The sequence below is a fragment of the Dermochelys coriacea genome, chromosome 1 (genome assembly GCF_009764565.3).
Source record: "Dermochelys coriacea isolate rDerCor1 chromosome 1, rDerCor1.pri.v4, whole genome shotgun sequence".
In the NCBI taxonomy this organism is placed as follows: domain Eukaryota; kingdom Metazoa; phylum Chordata; order Testudines; family Dermochelyidae; genus Dermochelys; species Dermochelys coriacea.
Genome location: NC_050068.2, coordinates 326863476 through 326885467, shown reverse-complemented (window position 1 = coordinate 326885467; position 21992 = coordinate 326863476). Strand labels below are relative to the sequence as shown.

The 21992-nt window shown below is 41.5% G+C and overlaps 1 protein-coding gene across 8 annotated transcripts in view; it reads right to left on the bottom strand.

Moving 5' to 3' along the window:
- Positions 1–21992, bottom strand: part of ATXN7L1 (ataxin 7 like 1) — a 204230-nt gene that overhangs the window by 61917 nt on the left and 120321 nt on the right. For all 8 annotated transcript variants that reach the window (XM_038416750.2, XM_038416777.2, XM_043497164.1 and 5 more), the window contains one exon: positions 18267–18489. In XM_038416750.2, the coding sequence (XP_038272678.1) occupies positions 18267–18489 (223 nt within the window). The remainder of the gene's footprint in view (positions 1–18266; positions 18490–21992) is intronic.

Below are 21992 nucleotides of genomic sequence, written 5' to 3'. Positions count from 1 at the left end.
CCCCGAGGAGCATTGCTAAGGAAAAGTTCTCCAACTGATGCGCTGGGCACATGTATATCCAAGTGGAATACATATCTGCAACCACTTGAAGAAGAAATAGGTCTTGTCAAACAAACCTGATTTCATTCTTTGATTGAAACTTGTTATCAAAGTTTGGTTGATAATGGTAACTGTGTAGATGTAATATACTTTTCTAAGGCATTGAGTTAGTACTGAACAACATTAATTAAAAAACAGCACTCAAACTATCAATAAAACACATTCAATGATTAAGAACTGGCTAACCGATACTATTCAACATTTCATCAACGACCTGGAAGTAAATGTAACTGCAGACAGAATTTGCAAATGGCACAATGATACATGATGACAGGGCGGCCACACAGAATTATCTGGATCATGTAGTAAGATGGGCCCATTGAAACAAAATGCATTTTAATACAGCCACATGCATCTAAGAACAAGGAATGCCGGCTATATCTACAGAATGAGGAAATGTATTCGAGAAAGCAGAGATCCTGAAAAGAATTTAGGGGTCAAAGTAGACCAGCAACTCCACATGAGCTCCCAGTGCAATGCTGTGGCAGAAAAGGCTAATGCAATTCTTGGATAAACAAAGGAGTAGTGAGTTGGAGCAGGGAGGTTATTTTACATCTGTTTTTGGCAGTGGGGAGACCAATACTAGAGTACAGCGTCTGCTTGTAGTGTCCACATTTTAAAAAGGATACTGGAAAATTGGAGAGGGTGCAGAAGAGAACCACAAAAATGATTTGAGGCTGAGGAAAATGCCTTACAGTGAGAGATTAAAAGGGCTAAAATGTTTAGTGTATTAAAAATAAAAATGAGAGGTGATTTCACTATAGCGCATAACTACAGTACCTACACAGGTAGAAAATATTCAGTATTAAATAGCTCTTTAAGCTCGTGGAGAAAGGCGTAACAAGAGCCAATGGCTGGAAGCTGAAGACAGACAAATACAAAATTAGGCACAAATTTTGTAACAGTGAGAATGAATATCATTGGAACAAACTTCCAAGGAAAATGGTGGAGACATCTTTTCATGTCTTCAAATCAAGACTGGATGCCTCTCTGGAAGATATGCTTAAACCAAATACAAATTATGCTTTAGTTAAACACAGATTATTGGGCTCAATACAGGGGTAACGGAGTGAAATTTAATGGCCTGTGATATACTGGAAGTCAGACTAGATGAACTAATGGCCCCCGCATCTGGCCTTAAACTCTACGATTTATTAAAAAAAAAATCAAAACCTTAGATGGATATAATAATATAATGGATAACTCCTGTGGGGCTCTGAAATGCAGGCCCTAGTATTTGTTTCAAGTAATGCTGCTTCCTTTCTGTATACTTTTCAAGATGAAGTTTCTCCTACCACCAACTGAAGACTTGTGCTAGAACACCTGTAACTTTCATGCTTTCCCTAGTTTCAGTTAGTGCACATCTCCTTTCAAGTCTTTTATGGCCCCTAAATCAGTTTACTGTGCTTTTAGTACATAAGAACTGTACTGGCCCCATAAGAACTGCATAGAGACGAACCTTCCGGGTCTTCTAGCATCCTGGTGCATGAAACAAGGGATTTCCCATCTACGCTATTTTCTCATGTAATGTAATTACGCCTAAACATCAACCGTTGGCACTCCTTAAACAGATTATTCCCATGACAAACTGCTTTAACAGTTAAGAATTTTCTCTTCCAATATTATTTTAGGTAAATTGTCATTTAGTTCCAAGCCATTGTTCCTTGTCATGCCGTTCTCAAACACAAATAATCCCTCTACTTTAATACTTCTCAGATATTGATAGACTATTATATTCATAACATACCGTTGGTCTCCTTTTCTTCAGGTTTTACCATTAAGTCATTTTTGCCTGATATATTCTCACAATTTTATTATTTTTGTCAGCCATCTCTGGTTTCATTCTCAAGTCTCAGCCTCATCTCAAACCCTTTTAATCTCATTTTTTTAAATTAATACCAACAATTTTTCAAACCTCTTAAAATACCTAAAAGTAATCTTTAAAAACCCAAACATTTGTTGTTTGTTCTTCTGCACTTTTTAGTTTGTCTGTAGCCTTCCTATTATATAACTCCCAAAAGAGCATACAGAATGTGGTCTAGTGGTTAATATAGGGAACTGGGAATCAGTACTGCTGAACTGTATTCCCAATTCTGCTACAGACTCTCTGTGTTAATTTAGGTAAATCATTAAATCTTGTTTAGCCTGTTTCCCCATCCTTAAACTGGCAATACTGATGTTTATGTCACAAAGGGCTTAAGTTTCACTAAGACAAATGATCTGAAAACCCTTTAAAAAACAGTATAAATTTAAATTATATATTATATTATTATTATTATAATACCATAGATATGTTTTTATCAGCTCTAGGTATCTCTGTAATTTCTTCTGATTTGTATTCTGTTCCTCAATTGATAGGAAGGCTGCCAGCTTCCCTGATTTTGACGAGGCTATCCCTTTACTTTCATTTTCAGCTCCCTCTGTCAGGCACTGGAGCCTCTCCTTAATTATGCCAGGGTATGGGAGAGCTATTTGTGTGGTTTTCGTATTCTCAGTTTGCTTCAATATTATCTCTGTTTGCTCCACACTGCTCCTACATGTGATGGAGGAAGAGGAATGTTATTCAGAGGTGCTATGGGAGTGAACTGGTGCAAGTCCATCATGAGCAGGGTCCCCAGACTGCTGGCAGGACTGGGAGGAGGTACTAGTAAACTATCCAGGAAGCTCAGAACTGAGCTGCGAGGGAGAAGAGAAATCAGACCCAGGCCAGGTAACGGCTGATATGATTCCAGTGACAACCAGGAAAGGACAGCAGAGAGAGGTGAATACCCAACAACTCTTCAGCTGCAGAGGAACAAAAGGAAGACTGCCCAGTATAGCAGCTGCAGCCTGTGTCAGGAGCAAAGGATTTGAGCCTGGTGAGATGGGTGTAACAGGTGTGCTTTGGAGTGGGGACATACAGGGCTTAACTGAACCTTGGCTGGAGTGCAAGGTGGTAAACCCTAATGAGTGTCCCCTAGCATTTAGTTATTTTTGCTAACCGCTGCCTTTTTACCCCTAAAGCAGTGGTCCTCAAACTAGGGTGGGAAGGGAGTGCCACTCAGCCTCCTCTGCCCCCAGCTCCATTTTGGCCATGCCCTTGGCTGCAGCTGTAGCTGCAGCCTGGCTCTGCTCTAGGCTGTGCTTTGGCTGCCACCTTCCACTCCTGGCCATGGCTCCTCTCCCAGCTGGGGGGTGGGGAGGCACAGACACATTCTATTACTGATAAAGGAGAGCGTGAGAGGAAAAGTTTGGAGACCACTGCCCTAAAGTCACAAACTGGGCTTTGTGCAAGGATCTTATGCTGCATGCAGCTTTGAAATTTAAACTCTTGGAAATGGTTTTACCACATACCTTGTGATATTTATTCAATTTTACTTGTTTTATCATCATTTAGCTACTAAACTTTTCCAAGAAAAAGTGCTAAAAGCAAAGTGATCAGAATGATGTTGATTTTTTGGGTTACCAAATTACTATTTCACTCCCGTGGAAAATATCCCTTGTATGTATTACCTACACTACAGCTATTCCTTCCTCCAAATTAAAACAGGGCTCCCTGCTCCCATCTGGAAGTATCAATATTAACCGTTTCCCCTTGCTCTGTTTCTTTTCACTGGGAACAGAGATTGAGGAAGAAGGGTGGTGGATCCTATCTTCCTTGCTGGCTTTATTATGCTGTTTTTTATTCACTTGGAACAAACTCTTACAAGAGCCCTGGGCAGCAGTTTCCTTCCCTGCTGTGTGTAATGTACTGGGAATAGTGATCATACCTTATATCTTTGTACCTCTGCAATGCTGCCATGGAGAGCGTAAGTAAGGGATAATCCTTCCTCAGCACTGCTATAGAAAACATGGGTTCCCCACAATAAAAACTGCTTTTGTCAAAGTGAAATAGTATCTTCCATTAGTTCCTTTTGTAATTCACTATTAGCCATACATCTTTCTTGCAACATGTCTGAAATATTAATCTCCATTACTAGCATAAAAAGTTGCCTTGCTTTATGTAATATAATTATTCTGATATTCACAAGTCAAACACTGCTGTCTGGCTCTCTGCAAACAGCCTCAAGGGTTATTTAATATTCTGCTTCAGGAAGGCGTTCTTTCCGGTTCACACCTAGATTTAGTCTACCCATGGATTAGCTGTAGTTGACAAAAAGCAGTTACTGTCTTTCCAATGAAATCCAATCTCTCTTTTCTTCTGGGCTGAGTTTCCCTTCCTTTTCAGAAGTACCCAGTAGCTGGACGTGGAGTTGAGAAAGTGGAACAATCCATTGTTTTTATGCTACACTGTGTCCCAGAAAACTGGAAACATTCCTGTCTTCAGGGCCCAACTGGGTGTCCGTTACTTTTTATAATCAATCAATCAATCAAATAAATAAAATGCTGCTTTGTCCCAGTTTTGTGGCCCCTGCAGACACCCCCTGAAAGAGCTATCAGGCAGATGAGCTGATGAAACTGATACCTGCTAAATGGGTGCACTTCAAACAACATCATTCATAAGACCAGTCAAATATTTCTGCCCTCCCCCCTCCAAGCAAGCAAGGTGACAAGATGTTCCAGAAACTCAACACCACCCCAGGCTTTGAGGGATATCCCGTTCTTCCAGTTCAGTTTATTAAAATCCCTGTGTTTTTGTAATCCTGTCATAGTTGCCAGAAGCCTTGCTGTGTTGTGGCAGGATGGAGAAAATGGGGCAGTAAACCTTTCCACCTCTCTGCCCAAACTCTCCCTCCCACCTTTTTGATCCCCACCCATCTCCCATGTCCTTCAACATGTTTCCAGTTAACAGAACATAACGTAAAAAACATTTATTTTCACGCAACACACAGCCAAACACACTTTAACACTAATATATGTAGGGCTAACAAGGAATAACTGTGCTTGGAATCACTGTTTAGTAATTATTGTGCAATATATTTCTAAACTAAGAACAATTATAAAAACCACAGAAGCAATGATAATTCATACTACATGATTTAGGGGCTGTGGTGCTTTACTAAAGAAAAAATCTGGTTAAAATATACAACTCCCCCCGATACACACTTTGTCCTTTCTCAAAATAAAAATCAAAGTGAATATAATGTATTAAATCAAATCATTCTGAAAAAAAAATGTGCATCTTGAGCCACCATTCCAGTTACTTGTCAGATACAAAGGAACAATGACTCTTCTCTAACAGCTCCATTGATGGGGCAGTTATAGGCCTACTCTACACACAAAGTTGTGCTTTAGAGACTAACAAATTTATTAGAGCATAAGCTTTCGTGAGCTACAGCTCACTTCATCGGCATCCGATGAAGTGAGCTGTAGCTCACGAAAGCTTATGCTCTAATAAATTTGTTAGTCTCTAAGGTGCCACAAGTACTCCTTTTCTTTTTGCGAATACAGACTAACACGGCTGCTACTCTGAAAAGTTGTGCTTGTTAACTAAAGAGATAAAGTTAGCTTAGCTAAACCGCTGCAACATTCTCTCATTGGTTTAAATCTGGCTTCCACTGGTTTAGCTTGTCCCATGTTAAATCAAAGCAGAGTGTTCCCATACTGAGGTCATGTCTACATTACAGACACTACAGCGGCTCAGCTTCAGTGCTGGATGCTTACTATGGCGATGGATGGGAGGTTTCTGTTGTTGAGATTACTCTGCCACTACAATCGGTGGTAGCTAGGTCAATGGAAGAACTCTTCAGTTGATCTAGCCGTTTCTGCACTCCAGGTTAGGCCAGCATAACTATGTTATTCACAATTGTGAATTTTTCACACCTCCGAGTGATCTCGGTAGGTCAACCTAATTTTTAAGTGTAGAGCAGGCCAAAGTTGCACTAGTTTAGCTAAACTGATTTTACTCCATGTTTAGTTAAATTAATGCAAATTTTGTGTGTAGACAAGTCCATTGCGGCCTGTTTTTATGAAAAGAAAAGAGCAAAAAGTGTTATTGTCCTTAATCATCAAATGTTATCATGTAGAAAGATGGAATTAACATTATTTTTAGTACTGAACTCCATACACAAGATTCAGCTTCATTGTGCTGGTTCCTGGGTTAGTGGTTCTGTTGTGTGGTGTGTGGCAGCCTGGACCAGTCCACACAAGAGATCCACTTCCTGGACACTACGGTGCTAATAAGCGATGGTCACATAAACACCACCCTATATCGGAAACCTACTGACCGCTATTCCTACCTACATGCCTCTAGCTTTCATCCAGATCATACCACTCGATCCATTGTCTACAGCCAAGCGCTACGATATAACCGCATTTGCTCCAACCCCTCAGACAGAGACAAACACCTACAAGATCTCTATCATGCATTCCTACAACTACAATACCCACCTGCTGAAGTGAAGAAACAGATTGACAGAGCCAGAAGAGTACCCAGAAGTCACCTACTACAGGACAGGCCCAACAAAGAAAACAACAGAACGCCACTAGCCATCACCTTCAGCCCCCAACTAAAACCTCTCCAACGCATCATCAAGGATTTACAACATATCCTGAAGGACAAGCCATCGCTCTCTCAGATCTTGGGAGATAGACCAGTCCTTGCTTACAGACAGCCCCCCAATCTGAAGCAAATACCAGCAACCACACACCACACAACAGAACCACTAACCCAGGAACCTATCCTTGCAACAAAGCCCGTTGCCAACTCTGTCCACATATCTATTCAGGGGATACCATCATAGGGCCTAATCACATCAGCCACACTATCAGAGGCTCGTTCACCTGCGCATCTACCAATGTGATATATGCCATCATGTGCCAGCAATGCCCCTCTGCCATGTACATTGGCCAAACTGGACAGTCTCTACGTAAAAGAATGAATGGACACAAATCAGACGTCAAGAATTATAACATTCAAAAACCAGTTGGAGAACACTTCAATCTCTCTGGTCACTCGATCACAGACCTAAGAGTGGCTATACTTCAACAAAAAAGCTTCAAAAACAAACTCCAACGAGAGACTGCTGAATTGGAATTAATTTGCAAACTGGATACAATTAACTTAGGCTTGAATAGAGACTGGGAATGGATGAGTCATTACACAAAGTAAAACTATTTCCCCATGGTATTTCTCCCCCCCACCCCACCCCCCACTGTTCCTCTGATATTCTTGTTAACTGCTGGAATTAGCCTACCTGCTTGTCACCATGGAAGGTTTTCCTCCTTTCCCCCCCCTGCTGTTGGTGATGGCTTATCTTAAAGTGATCACTCTCCTTACAGTGTGTATGATAAACCCATTGTTTCATGTTCTCTGTGTGTGTGTATATAAATCTCTCCTCTGTTTTTTCCACCAAATGCATCCGATGAAGTGAGCTGTAGCTCACGAAAGCTTATGCTCTAATAAATTTGTTAGTCTCTAAGGTGCCACGGGTACTCCTTTTCTTTTTGCGAATACAGACTAACACGGCTGCTACTCTGAAATGAGTGCCTTCAGAACTCCTGAGTGAATACCATTTGGTCCTGGGGACTTACTATTGTTTAATTTAACAATTTGTTCCAAAACCTCCTCTACTGACACCTCAGTCTGGTTCAGTTCCTCAGCTCTATCACCTCAAAAGAATGGCTCGGGTGTGGGAATTTCCTTCACAACCTTTGCAGTGAAGACTGATGCAAAGAATTCATTTAGATTCTCCACAATGGCCTTGTCTTCCTTGAGTACTCATTTAGCACCTTGATTGTCCAGTGGCACCACAGATTGTTTGGTCGGCTTCCTGTTTCTGATGTAGCTCGATTTTTTTTTTGCTTTTAGTTTCATGTCCTTAGCTAGTTGCTCTTCAACTTCTTTCTTGGTCTGCTTTATTATACTTTTACACTTGACTTGCTGTAGTTTACATTCATTTCTATTTTCTGCCTTGTCTACACTACAAAGTTTTGTCGGCAAAAACTGCCTTTTGCCAACAAAACAGGGGAAGTGTACACACTACAAAGCTACTTTTGGAAGCAAAACTCTGCTGTTTTGATGACAAAATAAAATCTCAATGAGAGTCAAAGTCTTCTGCAGCAAAGTTAAAGCAACAAAACGTCAGTACAGACACTGCTGTTTGTTTTCAGAGTAGCAGCCGTGTTAGTCTGTATTCTCAAAAAGAAAAGGAGTACTTGTGGCACCTTAGAGACTAACAAATTTATTAGAGCATAAGCTTTCGTGAGCTACAGCTCACTTCATCGGATGCATTTGGTGGAAAAAACAGAGTAGAGATTTATATACACACACACAGAGAACATGAAACAATGGGTTTATCATACACACTGTAAGGAGAGTGATCACTTAAGATAAGCCATCACCAACAGCAGGGGGGGGAAGGAGGAAAACCTTTCATGGTGACAAGCAGGTAGGCTAATTCCAGCAGTTAACAAGAATATCAGAGGAACAGTGGGGGGTGGGGTGGGAGGGAGAAATACCATGGGGAAATAGTTTTACTTTGTGTAATGACTCATCCATTCCCAGTCTCTATTCAAGCCTAAGTTAATTGTATCCAGTTTGCAAATTAATTCCAATTCAGCAGTCTCTCCTTGGAGTCTGTTTTTGAAGCTTTTTTGTTGAAGTATAGCCACTCTTAGGTCTGTGATCGAGTGACCAGAGAGATTGAAGTGTTCTCCAACTGGTTTTTGAATGTTATAATTCTTGACGTCTGATTTGTGTCCATTCATTCTTTTACGTAGAGACTGTCCAGTTTGGCCAATGTACATGGCAGAGGGGCATTGCTGGCACATGATGGCATATATCACATTGGTAGATGCGCAGGTGAAGGAGCCTCTGATAGTGTGGCTGATGTGATTAGGCCCTATGATGGTATCCCCTGAATAGATATGTGGACAGAGTTGGCAACGGGCTTTGTTGCAAGGATAGGTTCCTGGGTTAGTGGTTCTGTTGTGTGGTGTGTGGTTGCTGGTGAGTATTTGCTTCAGATTGGGGGGCTGTCTGTAAGCAAGGACTGGTCTGTCTCCCAAGATCTGAGAGAGCGATGGCTCGTCCTTCAGGATAGGTTGTAGATCCTTGATGATGCGTTGGAGGGGTTTTAGTTGGGGGCTGAAGGTGATGGCTAGTGGCGTTCTGTTGTTTTCTTTGTTGGGCCTGTCCTGTAGTAGGTGACTTCTGGGTACTCTTCTGGCTCTGTCAATCTGTTTCTTCACTTCAGCAGGTGGGTACTGTAGTTGTAGGAATGCATGATAGAGATCTTGTAGGTGTTTGTCTCTGTCTGAGGGGTTGGAGCAAATGCGGTTATATCGTAGCGCTTGGCTGTAGACAATGGATCGAGTGGTATGATCTGGATGAAAGCTAGAGGCATGTAGGTAGGAATAGCGGTCAGTAGGTTTCCGATATAGGGTGGTGTTTATGTGACCATCGCTTATTAGCACCCTAGTGTCCAGGAAGTGGATCTCTTGTGTGGACTGGTCCAGGCTGAGGTTGATGGTGGGATGGAAATTGTTGAAATCATGGTGGAATTCCTCAAGAGCTTCTTTTCCATGGGTCCAGATGATGAAGATGTCATCAATGTAGCGCAAGTAGAGTAGGGGCATTAGGGAACGAGAGCTGAGGAAGCGTTGTTCTAAGTCAGCCATAAAAATGTTGGCATACTGTGGGGCCATGCGGGTACCCATCGCAGTGCCGCTGATTTGAAGGTATACATTGTCACCAAATGTGAAATAGTTATGGGTCAGGACAAAGTCACAAAGTTCTGCCACCAGGTTAGCCGTGACAGTATCGGGGATACTGTTCCTGACGGCTTGTAGTCCATCTTTGTGTGGAATGTTGGTGTAGAGGGCTTCTACATCCATAGTGGCTAGGATGGTGTTTTTAGGAAGATCACCAATGGACTGTAGTTTCCTCAGGAAATCGGTGGTGTCTCGAAGATAGCTGGGAGTGCTGGTAACGAAGGGCCTGAGGAGGGAGTCTACATAGCCAGACAATCCTGCTGTCAGGGTGCCAATGCCTGAGATGATGGGGCGTCCAGGATTTCCAGGTTTATGGATCTTGGGTAGCAGATAGAATACCCCAGGTCCTGGCTCCAGGGGTGTGTCTGTGCGGATTTGTTCTTGTGCTTTTTCAGGGAGTTTCTTGAGCAAATGCTGTAGTTTCTTTTGGTAACTCTCAGTGGGATCAGAGGGTAATGGCTTGTAGAAAGTGGTGTTGGAGAGCTGCCTAGTAGCCTCTTGTTCATACTCTGACCTATTCATGATGACGACAGCACCTCCTTTGTCAGCCTTTTTGATTATGATGTCAGAGTTGTTTCTGAGGCTGTGGATGGCACTGTGTTCTGCATGGCTGAGGTTATGGGGTAAGCGATGCTGCTTTTCCACAATTTCAGCTCGTGCACGTCGGCGGAAGCAGTCTATGTAGAAATCCAGGCTGCTGTTTCGACCTTCAGGAGGAGTCCACCTAGAATCCTTCTTTTTGTAGTGTTGGCAGGAAGGTCTCTGTGGGTTAATATGTTGGTCAGAGGTGTGTTGGAAATATTCCTTGAGTCTGAGACGTCGAAAATAGGATTCTAGGTCACCACAGAACTGTATCATGTTCGTGGGGGTGGAGGGGCAAAAGGAGAGGCCCCGAGATAGGACAGATTCTTCCGCTGGGCTAAAAGTATAGTTGGATAGATTAACAATATTGCTGGGTGGGTTACGGGAACCATTGTTGTGGCCCCTTGTGGCACATAAACACCACCCTATATCGGAAACCTACTGACCGCTATTCCTACCTACATGCCTCTAGCTTTCATCCAGATCATACCACTCGATCCATTGTCTACAGCCAAGCGCTACGATATAACCGCATTTGCTCCAACCCCTCAGACAGAGACAAACACCTACAAGATCTCTATCATGCATTCCTACAACTACAGTACCCACCTGCTGAAGTGAAGAAACAGATTGACAGAGCCAGAAGAGTACCCAGAAGTCACCTACTACAGGACAGGCCCAACAAAGAAAACAACAGAACGCCACTAGCCATCACCTTCAGCCCCCAACTAAAACCCCTCCAACGCATCATCAAGGATCTACAACCTATCCTGAAGGACGAGCCATCGCTCTCTCAGATCTTGGGAGACAGACCAGTCCTTGCTTACAGACAGCCCCCCAATCTGAAGCAAATACTCACCAGCAACCACACACCACACAACAGAACCACTAACCCAGGAACCTATCCTTGCAACAAAGCCCGTTGCCAACTCTGTCCACATATCTATTCAGGGGATACCATCATAGGGCCTAATCACATCAGCCACACTATCAGAGGCTCCTTCACCTGCGCATCTACCAATGTGATATATGCCATCATGTGCCAGCAATGCCCCTCTGCCATGTACATTGGCCAAACTGGACAGTCTCTACGTAAAAGAATGAATGGACACAAATCAGACGTCAAGAATTATAACATTCAAAAACCAGTTGGAGAACACTTCAATCTCTCTGGTCACTCGATCACAGACCTAAGAGTGGCTATACTTCAACAAAAAAGCTTCAAAAACAGACTCCAAGGAGAGACTGCTGAATTGGAATTAATTTGCAAACTGGATACAATTAACTTAGGCTTGAATAGAGACTGGGAATGGATGAGTCATTACACAAAGTAAAACTATTTCCCCATGGTATTTCTCCCTCCCACCCCACCCCCCACTGTTCCTCTGATATTCTTGTTAACTGCTGGAATTAGCCTACCTGCTTGTCACCATGAAAGGTTTTCCTCCTTCCCCCCCCTGCTGTTGGTGATGGCTTATCTTAAGTGATCACTCTCCTTACAGTGTGTATGATAAACCCATTGTTTCATGTTCTCTCTGTGTGTGTATATAAATCTCTACTCTGTTTTTTCCACCAAATGCATCCGATGAAGTGAGCTGTAGCTCACGAAAGCTTATGCTCTAATAAATTTGTTAGTCTCTAAGGTGCCACAAGTACTCCTTTGCTGTTTGTTTTGTCAACAGAACTGGCTTCCGCCAGTATTCCACCATGCCTGCCGTGACCACTATGATCATTGCTTTGATCTCTGCTGTCCTGCAGGCATGCGCCCCTCCCTTTTCAAAGCTCAGGGAAGTATCTGACAGCTGAGCGTGCTGCTCCATTTGGGGAACAAAGAGCAAATCTTTGGAATGCTCCTGTTATGCCCTGCAATAGGAACACAGAGGCAGGCAGACTGCTGCTGCAGGGAGCGGGAGTGGAGGGTGGGAAGGGGGGGTGGGGGGAGAAGAGAACGGAACTGCTCTGCTGTTTTGACATTCCTCAGCATGGAGAGCTCACAGAGCTGCTGAGGATGCCTCTCCAGGCAGCTGAGAAGGCTGTTGAAGAACTTGAAGGGAATCACAGTACATAGGCAGGCAAGCAGAGTGGACTGTTTCAGGAGAGTCTGCTATGCCGAGCACAGCTAAGGGCTGACGTGCGGAGGTTTCCCCCTCCTCCTGCCTCAGGAAAGCTGGGTCAGTCTGCTGTCTCCCCAGCTCCAGACAACCACTCCCATCTCCCTCCCTGCACATGTTTCTGTTGAAAAAGCAGCTGACAATATACTAGGATGCCCCTGGAATGATGGGATTGAGAAATCTGCATCATGTGACGCTCTACCTGCCCCATGAGGCATTGCAAACCCTTCCCAAAGCACCCTGTGGGCCAGTTGCATAGTGGGATAGCTATCACAGTGCACTACTCTCTGTGTCAATGCAAGAGCTGTTAGTGTGGATGCACTCTGCTGACACAAGGAGCTAAGTGTGGACATGCAACAGCTGTTTTAATTAAAGCGACATAACTTTTGCCGACAAAACTTTGTAGTGTAGACAGGGCCTAAGACTATGTCTGCATTAGAGAACTTACAGCAGAACTTACAACTGTACCAATGCAGTTGTGCCACTCTAAGATCTCTCATGTAGCTACTCTATGCCGACGGGATAGAGCTCTTCCATGGACATAATTAAATCATTCCCAACAAGCAGTGATAGATATATTGGCAGGAGAAGTTCTCCCGCTGATATAGCGCTGTGCACACTACTACTTATACTGGTGAAACTTGTGTCGCCAAGGGATGTGTTTTTTCACACCCCTGTGAGACATAAGTTTTGCCAACATAATTAGCAGTGTAGACATGGCCTTTGATTTGGTTTCCAATTTTTAAAGAATGCCTTTTTGCCTACAACTACCTCTCTTACTCTGCATAGTCATAGTAGCATTTTTTGGGTCCTCTTACTCTTTTTGTTTTATTTGGGGAATACATTTAGTTTTAAAACACCATAATAAAGACTCCCACTGTCTCTATACATTTTGCAGGCATTTCACGCTTGTGACTATTCTAGGATGACCAGACAGCAAGTGTGAAAAATCAGGACGGGGGTGGGGGTTAATAGGCACCTAAATAAGACAAAGCCCCAAATATCAGGACTGCTTCTATAAAATCATTTGAGCATAAGCTTTCGTGAGCTATCCGATGAAGTGAGCTGTAGCTCATGAAAGCTTATGCTCAAATAAATTTGTTAGTCTCTAAGGTGCCACAAGTATTCCTTTTCTTTTTGCAGATACAGACTAACAGCTGCTATTCTGAAATCTATAAAATCAGGACATCAGGTCACCCACTGTTCCTTTTAATGAGCCTCCTCATTTTTGCATAGTTCTCCTTTTTAAAGTTATATGCTACCGTGGTGGGTTTCTTTGGTATTTTCCCCCTACAAGGATGTTACATTTAATTACATTATGATTGCTATTACTCAGCAGTTCATCTATACTGACCTCTTGGACGAGGTCCTGTGCTCCACATAGGACTGAATCAAGAATTGCCTCTACTGTGATCCTAGGGGAATGTGGAGTAGCAGTAAGGAGGTGGTATTACCTCTGTATACAGCATTAGTGAGACTGTGAATGAATGGGATAAGTCTAAATTATGAACTGCAGTGTGTATTATATACTGAACAGATGTCTAATCTTGCCTGACAGCAGCATATTGTACCACGTTACAGACACCACCCCTATCCAGGAAAGATTCTTGATACCTTGTTGAAGGAGTATCACAAGGAAACTATCAAAATGGGCAATCTAGGGTCCTGACTTAGATTGTGTCTCAACTGCTGACCCATCCCTCTGGAACAATGATTTTCCTATACAGGGGGTCTGTAGATGGGGCAAGCATGACAAGGTGGATGAGGCGCTGGGCTTCTCAGCTGGACACATGGCACAGAGGAGAGATCATCCTACTTAAGAATAAGTTCTGCTCTGTGCAAGGCAGTCGACCACTGCAGCACATAAGGAGAACTTGCAGGAAAGAGTGACCAGGATGGACTCATCCGAGCCTAACAAACCTCAGACTCACAAGAAGAGTGAGATCAGAATAGGGGCGGATGTATCCCAGAACTTTTGCTGTTTTCAAAGATCTGTAACTCTCAGGCACTCAAAAACTTAAGTCTCCGCTTAAGAGTTTCTTCTGCTAAGCTTGTGTTCCTTGCTTTCCTGCCACATTGTCACAGAAGGGGTTTAACTAGACGCTCAGAGTGCCCATATTGTAGGTGGAGCTCTGAAAGAATATGTGTAAGTGACTGGGGGACTCAGGAGGTCTCAGACATCCAGACATCTACTGCAGCTGTGCAATGGTGTCCCATATCCCAAAAAAGGGTCAGATAAGAGGTCAGAGCTTAAGAGCATGTATTATAGATCCAGAGCTAGCAACAGTGAATAGATTCAGCCCAGACCCAGGTGATCAGAAAGCTTATGGGACCAAGCAATTGGGTTGACTGAGAAGAGACTAGTGACTGTCTTTACAATTATTAAAAGTTATTATTTAAAACTATTTAAACCATTTTTTCTTGATTGGATATTTATTTCTACAAGATATCTTTTGTTCAATCACAAGTTATCGGCCCGATCCAGGATTGGTTGAAATCCTATGGCCTGTGTTATGCAGGAGATGAGATTAGAATACTGTAAATGGTCCCGTCTAACCTTAAAATCTGTATGAATAATTTCTCCTTAAGAAAATCGAAACCATCTACTGAATATTCAGTATCTTCTAATACTTCATAATCAGGCCTTCTTTTCCTGAGTTCCAAGTAAAAAGAAAAATCAGTCCTCACTTTCCTGGAGCTTGCACCTTTGCCATGGAAGATGCTGGAACCTGCACAGGAAGACCAGTGTTAAAACGTGGGGTTTGGGGGGGGGGGGGTTGTTTTTGTTTTTTGGAGAAGCAGTGTGATCTTGCATGCTAAACACAAGACTGGGAGAAAAGATCCCATGAGTTCTAATCCTGACTCTGTTACTGACTTGCTATGTGATACTGGGCAAATCCTTTAACCTCAGTATTTCTCAGTTTTTCCATCTGTAAAATGAGATTACACAAGACTTCCTTACCACCACAGAGGAATGTTGTGAGGACTAGTCAATGAATATGTCGGCGGCTTTTTAGATAGAAGCACTAAGTGTTATCAAATGCTACTACACTAGTTCATTAAATGAACTCATTTATCTTCTCTATCTTCAATAAATGTTTCCTATTCTGCTTTGGTGGAAATGTTTATTTTGCTTTCGAACGTTTTGAATAAAGCCAGCCAGATGAACATGCACTGAGCATGCTGTTTTACACTGGGCTTTGGTTAATTTATGGAAGGCCATCTGCTGGCACTGTGAAGGACATGAATTATGGCTAACAAATGGTCTGTCATAGGGTCATAAGAACATACACATCTGCTGGTTTGGCACCCAAAGAGTTAACAAAGTAACTGCCTGTCTGCTCAGCCAGAACTGACTGGCAGCCCCACAGCAGCTCTGAAGATAAGAAGGCTGCAAGGGAGGAGGACAGGTCAGCTGCCAGAGAGGCAGAGGCATTGCAGAGAGCGGCTCCCTCCCGCAGACTGGTGAGAAGCTGTCAGACAAACCAACACTCCAAAGAGGGGGAAGCAGGACAAGGCTGGGGAAGCCTAGAGCAGAGGAGAGGTAGGAAGAAGCTCAGGGAGCAGCAAGGGACTGAGGAGAACTGGTTTGGGCTTTTCCAAACAAGGTCCCTGAGCTGAAACCCAGTGGAGTGGGAGAACCTGGGTTCCACTACTAACTCCAGCCAGGGGCTTTTGGAGAAAAAAAGTCTTAAATCCAGGAAACCTAGGCTGATCAGTCCCCACTAGAGCCACGAAATCTCTGACTCCCCATAACCCGGAAAGGGCAGAGACTACTGAGGAGGTCTTGGGTCATAACAAACACAGACTTGGGCATGGTGACATAAAATGGATGGAGCCAGGTTAAAGTAACTCCACATCTCACCGGGGGGTGGAGGGGTGTTTCTAACAAAGGCCCCAATATTACAGGCTCGCACAACATGAGCCAATATAATGAAATGCTTCTGTGTAGGTTACTATTTTGTAACACCAGAACTAGGAACATTTCAATGGTCTGTAATGTGAACACTCTGAAGCCATTTGTATTTTTTTGCTTACAAGTTTTAATTTTTTTTAACTTCATAAACAATATTTAAAAAGTCTTATTCTTGTTTAAGTATACTAAAAATTTCAGCATGAGATCAGTAGTATTATTTTGTCACAGTATGTGAAAGCAGTTACATTTGATCTGGGATAACCTGTACCTCATCTCTTTTATATGTGGTCTAAAAAGTTAAGTTTACTATTTCAGTCAATGTTAGCACCATAATTTCTTGGGACACTCACCACTCAGAGTTGAAGGATTTAACCGATTAAAAAATTCAAAACTGAACCAGGTTTGCTAAAAATAATTGCAATACGCTAAACTCTGAAGATATATGGAAGCAGCTCCCTTTGAATTCAACGTCAATTGCTCACAATATATCAGAAAGAAAAATATGAGCTGGTATTTTTTAAAGTGCTTTGCATGGGTTGATATTTTCTGTCTCACAAATGGTTTGTAGAACAGAGAAAAAAACTCCATTTGATTATTAATTATTATTTGTGTAACAACAGCACCCAGAGACCCCAACCTAGATCAGGACACTATTATGCTAGGTAGTATATCTGAACATAATAAGAAAGGCTCCTGTCCCAAAGAACTTAAAACAGAAGTAGGCAGGACAAAGGGAAAGAAAGTACTACTATGTCAGTTTTACAGATGGAGAACGGAGGCACAGACAGATTAAGTGACTTACTCAGGGTCACAAAAAAACCCCAACTTGTGTAAGGCAATGTCTACACAGCAGCTAGTAGGGTGCTTCCTGTGTGAAGACAGACACACTAGCTCTGCTTGAGCAAACATGCTAAAAATAGCAGCATGTCTGGGTGGCACCGGTTAGCTGTCCGAGTACAATCTTGCCTAACCCCCAGGTATGAACTCAGGAGGCTAACCCTAGCTGCTGCAGCCATATGGTATTTGTAAGCATGCTGGAAAGCACCATCCCAGCTGCTGTGTAGACATATCTTAAGAGCCAGAAACTAAACTCAGATGTCTTTGGTCTGAGGCCTTAAATCACAAAAGCATCTTTCTTCCATATAACTGAAGACAAGTTAGTTTCTTAAGATTTAAAATACAAATTCAGCCTTCATTTACAGTCTCACAACTCCACTGTGCTCAATTAGTTTGTTAAACACTGACGGTGTAACATTAAGACGTAAGAGGACTGCCTCAAGAATCTCACAGCCTAAAGTCGTATACAATACCATCTATGCTGAAAGACCTAGAGGACAGCGATTTTTACAGACTGTACTTTGCTCTATGCAGTCTCACATAGCATGAAGCATACTAACGGCACTTAATGAGGTTCAGTGATAGCTGGTGCCCAAAACAAGTGGTAGGGCTGCAGAAGACAAGCCTTCATTGACTTTAGCAAAGCCAATGCTGAGCACTACTGAAAATCCTGTCCTCATTATTTAAGCATATTCATTTTAAGGTCTGACTAAATGATGTCAGATGGTCCACAGACTCGATGGATCTAAGTTACCAAACTCAAAAGACATCTCCCTTGCTCTATATCTCAGAGAAGTAAACTTTTATGGTACAGTAGGAAGGTGAACCTTCAATCTTCTTCTTTCCTCCTAGAGTTTTTATCTATCTATCACCACACACCTGGGGGGGGTCAGGTTTTATATAAATATGTATATAAACAACAACACTCATTTCCCATTTCCCCCCAGAGGAAATCCCTGGGCTTATTTTATATATTTAGAAGAAAATGTATATTCTTTAGAGGACCGTGAGATACACAAACAGATTTTAAAAAAAAATACAGATAAACAAACGCAGACAAATCAGCTATCCACTGTAATGGTACTTACCATGGTTTATCCCTTGATACTTTTGAAGGAAAGACTGTGTGCTGTTTGCTAGTGGAGGTAAGTAGATTGTCTTTGGGAGTTTTGAATGGCTTTGAGTTGCTGCTGACAGGGTTATGGCCGCTGATACAGGATTTCTGTTTAATTTGTACTAGCGATGTCCTGGAATTGGAGGGTGGAGAAGCTGGAGATGGGGAAGGTTTACACATTGAATTGTGTCTTCGTTCTGTAATGGACAAAGAATACATTTTAAAACATTTCACAGGCAAAAAAATTAAATAAAAGCAGTTAGAAAAGATGAAGTTATACCATTCTGTGTTGAAATCATGAGGCTTTCACCACATAACATTACACTGGTTAATTATTGTTGAAATCAGTCATAATGCCAATGTGTAAATATGAAACACAAAAACAACTGTGTACAGTGCTCTGAAGATTGTAAAACACTATGTAAGTGCAAATAGCAATACTTAACACTTACCTAACGTTTTATCAGGAGATCTCAAAGCATTTTACAAACATTTTACAAACTGTCAATACCTTTGTAAAGTATAGCAAGCAAATATTACTGTACCTAATTTTTAGTACCACAGGGGAAATGGAGGCACTGAAATGTTAATCCTTAATAAACTGTTCGGTTCTCAGATTACTCACCTAAGATCTACTAATTTTCTAGGGAGCGCCTTGTGATGGACGTGAGGCTGCTTTGTAATAATTTACAAATACTGTATGTGACCTAGTTACTGGGATGTTTACGGTATGAATATGTTGGTTTAGTTTAATTGTGGACTGCAAGGAAAACAAATAGAAAGAACAAAGAATAGCTCAAGACAAGCCACCTCTCCAGAAAACACTTCAAGGTTATTAAGAGACAATGCCCAAACTATTGGCAGTGAAAATTCTACCTCCAGGCTCCAACCAAGTTACAAAATTTGTTTGCCATGGGGAGGTGCGGGGGGAAGGGGAGGGCAATGCTGGGGGCCAGATGAGCAAAAGGCCTATAAATAGTTAAAAAGACACTGTCCAGAAGTCAGGCAGTTGTTGGGCAGCTGTTCAGCCTGACATTCAGGACTCACACTGGGGTGGTTGAAGAAGTTAGGTCTGCCTAGCTCTCATTACAGGCTTTAGTTAAGTTAGATAAGCCTGAAGGACTGTTTACGAATCTTTTTTCTCTAAATGCTTAATTCTTACTGTTCAAATTAAACAATACTTTGGTTTAAGAAGTCTGTCTGACCACTGTATACCACTGGTCACAGACTCCTGAAGGGAAGAAATGCAGGTATTGAACCCAGTTGGACCTATAGGGTCAGCTACTCAACGGATGAGACACAAGGTACTGTAGCCCAGAGCCCACTTTAATAGTGGGAGAATTGCAGAATTCCATATCCCAGGAGAGGCAAAACGCAGAAGGCCTGAGACCTGTATGGATGCACTCAGAGGACGGAGGTGAAGCTAGCCCTGTAACCTTGACATTGCCAACTTAAATGTAGTTTCTAGAAGATGTAGCACATGTTGGTCCTTGGCCCATGAGAAGAGGTGCTATTTTGGAACTCTAGCTACTCATCCACAATTCCTCTCCTTTAGCACCATTATTATTAAAAAAAATATAAAGATGTTTCCTTTACATTCCATGTGGTACAAAGAATTCCCTCACCCCAATGTTCACAAAAAGACGCTAAATTACTTTAATTGACTGTGTAACTAAAATAATTTGCTTCTGTGCTGAAAACCTGTAAGTTAAGTTTTGGCCCAGAATACAGGGAAACAGTTCTTGTCTAAAACCCTCAAAGAAGCCTAAAATGAAAAATTCAACAGAATGCTACCTATTGCACTACTACGCAAGGCCATTCCATTAACCAAAAGAATATTAACAAAAGCACATAGCATCATGCTTCTCAAACTAAACGATTTGCATTTGAATGACTAATTGTGAATATGAAGAGTTAAACTTTCTTTTTTTGGTATTTCAAATGATCTTTAAGCATAGCTTTCTAGGATAGGGTCAAAACATGAAAATACTTTGGCTGGCATATGCCCAAGCACAAATCCACCATTGTCAGAAAGATTCATCTATGACTTAGATTGTAAAAGGAATGTCAAACAAGTTGTTTCCACATCCTTCCCCACACTCACTCTGCCCGTAAGGGCCCAATCCTGCTCTCACTGAAGTCATGGGAATTTTACCACAGATTTTAGTTGGAAGCAAGATAAATTCCTAAATGTTGCCAGTACTGCTAATTTCCAATAATCAATGGCACTTCCCTCTACTGAAGAAGCAAAGAATAAAATAATATCTATGGCAGACAGACATCTATGCAGTGCTTGGGAACTATATGCTGAATGCTTAAAGGTGGTGGGCAAAGGGGGACAAAAGTGGAGGTTTACTCCATTTTGCTTCTCTAGAGTTATTCTTCTTTTGCTTCTTTATCATGTATAAAAGTGGCAAGAAAAGATTCTTTTCCATCCACCCCAGTTTTTTCCTTGCTTGTTCTTTTTACAGTGGCCATTCAGGTTCTGTCTAGCTAAGAAGACTGTGATGTCTGGAAAACCAGTGCAATGGTAATATTACAAGAGCTCAAAGAAATGGAAGAGAGTTTTAGTTAGAATATTTTAAACTTTTTTGTTTTTGTTAGAAACCTATTTAACATCAATGACTAAACAACACTTTGAATAAAGGAAGCCTCTCTTAAAGATTCAATACCCTACCCCCACCCCCTTCAAGTAAGTTGGCAGACTCATGATAAACATGCCTTGAGATCTCTCAGGGGTCCTCCAACAGCTCAAGAAACACCAAATTTGGCATTCCAATTTTTTAAAGCTAATAAAAAGCAGTAAAAGAAAAAAATTACAAACATCAATAAGTAAAGAGAGGGCACAAGTTCAATTTTTAAAATAAATCCTTGTCTGATCACCTCTTATTATTCTTCTGATTTTGTATTTCAGTTTTCTGATAACAGTTTTACTTGTAATAAGTCATTTTTGAAAGGTACTGTTACTTTTCTTATTTAGTTAAACCATATTAATTATTTTATGCAATTTGATTGTGGACCAGTGTAACATCCTGTAACTCTTTTATTGCAAATGTTTTAATTTAATCTACCTTGTCCTGCCAAACAAAAAAAGTTTGAATTATATTCTAAATTTTTACTACTTTGAGATTCTGATGACAAGGTGCTGTTATGTAACCAACCAACAACCTCTAAATGACAGACTCCCTGTGAATTAAAACTGTTGGTAAAAACTTTTCCTCCTTAAATATTCAGCATGGACTGCTCAGACTATCACTTCAGCTATTAGACTTGTCAAGACTGACTGCCTTCTAGAAAATGATACCTTAAGCATTATACCTAAGGATGTAATAGTTGAGGGTGATATATCCCGTTTATAGATAATTAAAATGAATCTTCTGGAAAGAAAGACACTCAGGTTAATTTACAGACACAGATAATGACCATTTAAGTAGATCAGTATTTTAGAGTCATCGAAAGAATCACATACGTGAGCAGCTTCAGATTTTTTTTAATGTAGTTCTCATTATATGTAATTTTCAATCAAGAAAAAGGTTGAATTGTTCCATCAAAAACTTTCCCAAACAATTAATTCCAAGAGCAAAGCAATACATTCACAGTAGAACTTGTAATTTATATGAAATGTCAGAAATAAGGAGCACTATGTTAATATATAATAATTTATTCCTCCATTTTTTAAATGTATATGTGTTTGGGGGAA